The 6,000-nt window shown below is 45.8% G+C and overlaps 1 protein-coding gene across 1 annotated transcript in view; it reads right to left on the reverse strand.

Moving 5' to 3' along the window:
* Positions 1-6,000, reverse strand: part of DHTKD1 (dehydrogenase E1 and transketolase domain containing 1) — a 53,061-nt gene extending 47,061 nt beyond the window's left edge. Inside the window, exon 1 of the mRNA XM_077758512.1 lies at positions 5,740-6,000. Coding sequence (XP_077614638.1) covers positions 5,740-5,896 — 157 coding nt within the window. The 5' untranslated portion in view covers positions 5,897-6,000. The remainder of the gene's footprint in view (positions 1-5,739) is intronic.

The raw sequence follows: 6,000 nt of genomic DNA on the forward strand, positions 1-6,000 counted from the left end.
AAAAAGTTGTGGACATGATCCATTACACCAACCCAATAATCTCTCTCCACCAAGATAGTACCTTTTAGGACAACTGGCAGGCATCGTGAAACAGACTTGAGCCAATTAAACCATGTACTCCTGTTCTAATTAATGGAACTGACCATAAACATACACTTAAATGAATTTAAGGAAAAACCCAGCAAGTCTTCACTGTGTTCATCAGCAAAAAAGAAAGTATTACTTCTTCTAAAGCATAGTAATATAGTATATTACCCAATGTATACAGTGCTTCCTTTCTTGATACTTGGTGTTACAATCACACACTCAAAATTCAAATGTGTTAAATGCCACAAATAAAATGCATATACAGAAACATATTTCCATTTCTTAGTAGGAATAACTCATTTAATAAGTATTCAATTAAATGTAGAGCTGAACAGAATGTAGACTTTACCAGGCAGGTAAAGCTCTTACAACATGAGAGGATGGTCCCTACATGAAACTGCAGTCATAAAAAGTTCAATAGGGGCGCCTGGGTGGCTTAGTCGGTTAAGCATCCGACTTTCGCTTAGGTCATGATCTCGCGGTTCATGGGTTCGAGCCCCGCGTCGGGCTCTGTGCTGACTGCCAGCTCAGAGCCTGGAGCCTGTTTCAGTCTGTGACTCCCTCTCTCTCTGACCTTCCCCTGCTCATGCTGTCTCTCTCTCTCTCTCCTAGAAATAAATAAAACATTAAAAAAAAAAAGTTCAATAGAGTCTGAGGGGGTCCCATACTGAGAGCTGAGGGAGCGCAGATTAGGATGGCCTGGCATTGTCTGGACAGATGTCACAGAAGAGATAGGAATGGAAATGAGCCAGGGAGAATGGGTAAGAAGTGGAAAGGCATACCAAATGAGGGTGGAGAGCCTTGGATAAAGACTGGAACATGAAATTTATGTCAGAGAAAGGTCAAAAAGAAGGCAGAATATGAAACATGAAGGGCATTCAATATCAAGCTAACGAACCTGTACTTTATTCTGAGAGGCATAACAGAGCCTTTGGAGACTTGAGTTAAGAAAATAATTCAATGAAACCAATGTTTTAGAGAAACTGTACTAAGCCAGCAAGGAACTAGGCTACAAATTTTAATAGTAGGAGGCTAGCAGTTTTATCTTTTTGAAGTCATGGATCTCTTTGAGAATTCAATGAAAGCTACAGGCTCTTAGCTTAAAAATACACACACACACACAGTTGTGCAAAGTCCACAGACCCTCTGAAACTTTTCCACAGGGATCCATGGACTTGGCCAGGAGCACTTGGATTAATTTTTCTTGCAGCAGCAGCAGCAGACCAGAATTAAAGGCCTACATTAGGATCCCAACAGTGAAAACAGAAATCAAGGCTTTGGGAAACACAGTGCTCAAAATTTGATATGAAACATGAGGTGAAAAAGTTGAAAGTGGGTTGTTTGCCCCAGATTTTTACAATATGTCTGTCTCAGAGCCTACTACAGTTCCTGAGATCCATTTTCCCTTCTCTTTCATGGTGATAACCAAATATATGGCCACCCACAATAAAGATGTATGTCCCAGCCTTCCAGGCAGCCAGTTGGCCATGTGAATAAGTTCTGATGAATGAGAAGGTAGTAGCCATGATGTGTGCACTTCGGGGTCTTGCCCTGAAAGGGAGAGGTGTCCTCTTTCCCTTCTCCCTTTCCTTCGTCCTGCTGGACTGAGTGTGGATGCAGTGGTGAGCCAGCCTGGACCAGAGGAGACAGCAACACCCACAGGATGGTGAAGAAACAACATAGAAGGAGCTTGAACCCCCTCGGACCTTGCAGAGCAAAGCTGTCATACCAGCTCAGACCTTCACTCGTCTCACTTAGGTCTCTGTTCCTCCACATCTTCAACCCAGCCCCTGAACATACCCTCCCTACCTAATACACAATTCGGTACTCGAGATGGGTTGCTACCGTAACAGCCTAAAATACATATGACATTGGCTTAGCAGTCGGGCGGTAGGTACCAAGGACCCAGATATCTCAGGCTAGAAAGCTAATGAGCACTGTGTTATGCTATCTGACAAAACGTGCGGTGCAACTGTCACCGGTGACAGCCCGCAAGGCAGACTCTATGTCCCTGGAGCTGTCGCTCAGTAGTGTGTGATCATTGTTTCTTGTCACTTTCAGGAAAGCCCTGGGAGAGAGATGAGGTCAAGCTAGAGCAAGCTAATTGGCAAGAAGAGATGGAGGGAAATGCAGCTCTGCGAGAAGGCAGATCCTGGCAGGTTTGGACAATTAGAAGCAACTACAAAAGGTGGTTCGGAAGAAGCTGTGTTAGCAAGAGGGAAGAGAACAGACAGGCCCTTCTTCAAGGACCTTCCAGTAAAGATTCTCTTTTGGGCAATGGGAACCAGATAGCCCTCAGGTCCAATCAAGGGTATTACCTTCCCACTCGAGCCTATTATTTTTGATGGTCTCAAGGTAAGCACCTCTAAGTTTGGGGAGCTGAGTGGGTGGAGCACAGAAGCAGTCAATAAAAGACTGGAGTTTTCCGGCTTAAAAACTAGCTCTAGAGGACATCTTTGTCTGGGGGCAATTGATCATAAAATGACCACAAGCAAACAGACTGCAAACCTATGAATTTCATGAGAAAACTACTGCCAAAGAAATCCCAACTTTGGTCATTTAAAAAAAAAAAAGTGCAGTTGATAACCCCCTAAAGTAACTCTCAGGCTCCTAACCTTAGCAAAATAAAGTAGGCTGTGGAAGGTGAGCAGCCCCCAAGGAGGGCATAGTCCTCAGTGTCCACATCAGAGATGGCCCATGGAAGACAACGGATAAAGAAAGACCCACAAGGCAAAGCCAAGGGAATGTAGTGAACTTGCCGCATAGACACATCAAAGAGCTCTTATCATTCCTCTCCAGCAGGATTTGGTAAGGGGTTTGCATAGCGACTCCTGGAGTTCCTCATTCTTTCCTTTTCCAGATGGGAGTTTTCTCTGTATGTCGAATGTGTCAGTAGGGGGTGTGTGGCAGTTCACAAAATTCCAAAGCATGAGAAGACGCAGCCAGTCCTGACAGAGAGGACTGCAAGTTCTGGGGAGATAATGGACTTTGAGCTGGACTTAAGAACTGAATGGAGGAGGGAGAATACATTCTATATAAGGAGGAAAAAAGCTTAGGTAATTTGAGTGGCCAAAGGGATGGAATGTGGTGGTTACTAATCATTTTCCAGTATTTTCCCCCAAGTAATTCTTAGCTGGTACATGGCCACCCTGAATAAAAATGATGGTTTCCAATCTCCTTTGTAGACAGATACTGACCAAGTCCTGCCGGTGAGATGCTACCTGAATTGACAGCAACTCTCCTTGCTCCCTTTCTCCCACCTCACCTAGAAGGAGACAGTGATCTACAAAAAGAGTCACTACAAAATAATGGGTAAGCTCTGAAACAGAGAGAAGAAAAAACTGCTATAGATCTGCATATAATGGTAATTTTGAAGAAAGTTACAAAGTAGATCACTTGCCTTTCAGTTTTATGCAGAATAGTTAAAAAATAGGAAGAATGAAGGGGCGCCTGGGTGGCTCAGTCAGTTGAATGTCCAATTCTTGATTTCAGCTCAGGTCATGATCTCACTGTTCATGAGACTAACCCCTGGGTCAGGCTCTGTGCTGACAGCCGGGAACCTGCTCAGGATTTTCTCTCTCCCCCACTCTCTGCTTCTCTCTCTCTCTCTCAAAATAAACAAATGAACTTAAAAAAAAAAGAATGAAAAGACTGTCCTTAGCAACAGAATTTCTTAAGCTAGATCTTGCAATTGTGCAGCAAAAAATTATTTCCCAGCATTGATTTCACTCTTTCCTCCCAATACCACTTGAGGCCACCCTTGGGGTGCAGTCTTAACTCAATACTGAAATTTCAAAACATCACCAAGCACCTCACAGTATAGCAAGATCATTACTAGTCTGGAGGGGTGGGGGGAGTGGGAAGAGACAATTTGGTGATAAGGGAGGAGGGAAGGGATTACATATAAAATCAACCCCAGAGATATTTTTCAAGCCACACCAGCCCAGAGTTCCCAAAATGATTTGGATACAGTCTTCCAAGTAAAAACCACTGGCCCAGGTTTTCCAAGGCAAGACTTAGTTTTCAGCTGCCAGGCTGGAGAATCAAATGAGGGGCACCTGGGTGGCTCAGTCGGTTTAGCAACCGACTCTTGGTTTTGGCTCAGGTCATGGTCTCACGGTTCATGTGTTTCACAGCCCCATGTTGGGCTCTGTGCTGACAGCAGGGAGCCTGCTTGGGATTCTCTCTCTCTCTGACCCTCCCCAGCTTGCTCTCTCAGAAGGAAGGAAGGAAGGAAGGAAGGAAGGAAGGAAGGAAGAAGGAAGGAAGGAAGGAAGAAAGAACGAAAGAACGAACTAGAGACCCAATTGTGAAGGGAAACCTTAAACAAGATCACAATAATTGTTCAATGAACACACATTAATATGATTCTAGATGAAGAAGAGATTGTCAAAAATATCCTACACTTTTGACCTATGACTATAACAGTATCTGGCCATAGGCGGCTATAGACTTTCTGCTAAAGAAACACCAGGGGTGCCTGATAAAAATCCACATTTTTGAACCCTATCTCAGACCACTGAATTAAAACGCTGGGGTGGGGGGAGGCTTGGGAACTGGTATTTTAAAAATCAATTCAAAGTGATTTGAAGACACACTTAACTTTGAGAAAAACTGACATATAAAATTCTTTTGCAAAGTGAAATAAGATACCAGTTGTCTTACCCCCAAGGACGAACAATCTAGTTGGCCAAAATACTTTCCCTAAAGGAACCCCATTGCATCCAAGAGAGAGAAATCAGGTTTACTACCAATGTCACCTGAAGTCAAGAGCAAAATATTTGAGGTCCCAGTGTATAATATAAGAGTCAAAGTTCAGGTACTTATATGATGAAGACGATCTTCACTGTTAATCTAGTAACTGGATCAAAGATGCCAAATGACCTTCCTCTAATAATCACGGTAGTCATCTTCTATTCTGTGAGGATTAAATGAACCGCAACTTTGCAGCACAAACTAAATACTCCAAATAGGTTTTTTGCACATGAGCATGCAAAGAGAAGTCTCAAAAACTGATATTCATGTCTCCTAATGCATTAAAACCATCAGTGACATGCTGTATAGTCAGCAAAGAGTTTTAAACTCTGAAATTAAAGTAAGAGGCTAGTTAGGTCAAGGAGACAATACCATACTGGGGTCCAACCACCAGCTAACTGCCCTCTTCACCCTAACTGTACAGTCAAGATCCCCACATATTCTGCTCACGTGAGCCTTCGAGATGGCCTTGGAAATGTATCTTTGAGTCAGCTCGACCAGTTAGGAGATCTTAGAGCTCTTCTTTTCCCGCAGCCCCGTCTTCGCAAAGAGCTAAGTTCCCACAAGTTTACATCCAAGGAACAGGAAAGACAAGACCTCACAAAACCAGTTGGAACACGACCCATCACCCAAGTGTGGGTCCAGCGCCGAGACCCCGACCTCACGGTTCCCCAGCTACTAAGGCTGGACAGAGGGTGACCCTCACACAGACATCCTCCCCCGGCCCAACCTGCGTCCCTTGGCCCCTTCACGTGCCCTTATTCCCCACTGGCCTGAGCGCACACTGCAGACCCTCAGAAGTCCAGCCTCTCCCACAACAGCACCCCACCTCAGGCTTGTCAGGGAGGCCCCGTGCTTCCCCAGCCCCTACATGCACGGCCCGGCCCTATCCCCGACCTGAGGGGCGCGCCAGGCCGCCCCGGGGCTCCCGGCCCTCGGGCTTCCTCGGCCGATAGCCATAGACGCCCTTCTCCGTCTGGTAGCCGCGCCGGAGGAGGAGCGGAGGGGCTCGGCAGAAGCCTCGTCTTGCTGCTGCCACAGTGGCCGTGGCCATGTCTCGGCCTGGACCCGGGGTCGGAAGACGAGGGGCAGCAGTCTCCCGGAGCCCGAAGGGGTTGCTCCTGGGGCGCCTGGAACCGGAGCGGGGGAGGAGCGGGA

This window comes from Crocuta crocuta, unplaced genomic scaffold (genome assembly GCF_008692635.1).
Source record: "Crocuta crocuta isolate KB4526 unplaced genomic scaffold, BGI_CrCroc_1.0 scaffold32, whole genome shotgun sequence".
Taxonomy (NCBI): Eukaryota; Metazoa; Chordata; class Mammalia; order Carnivora; family Hyaenidae; genus Crocuta; species Crocuta crocuta.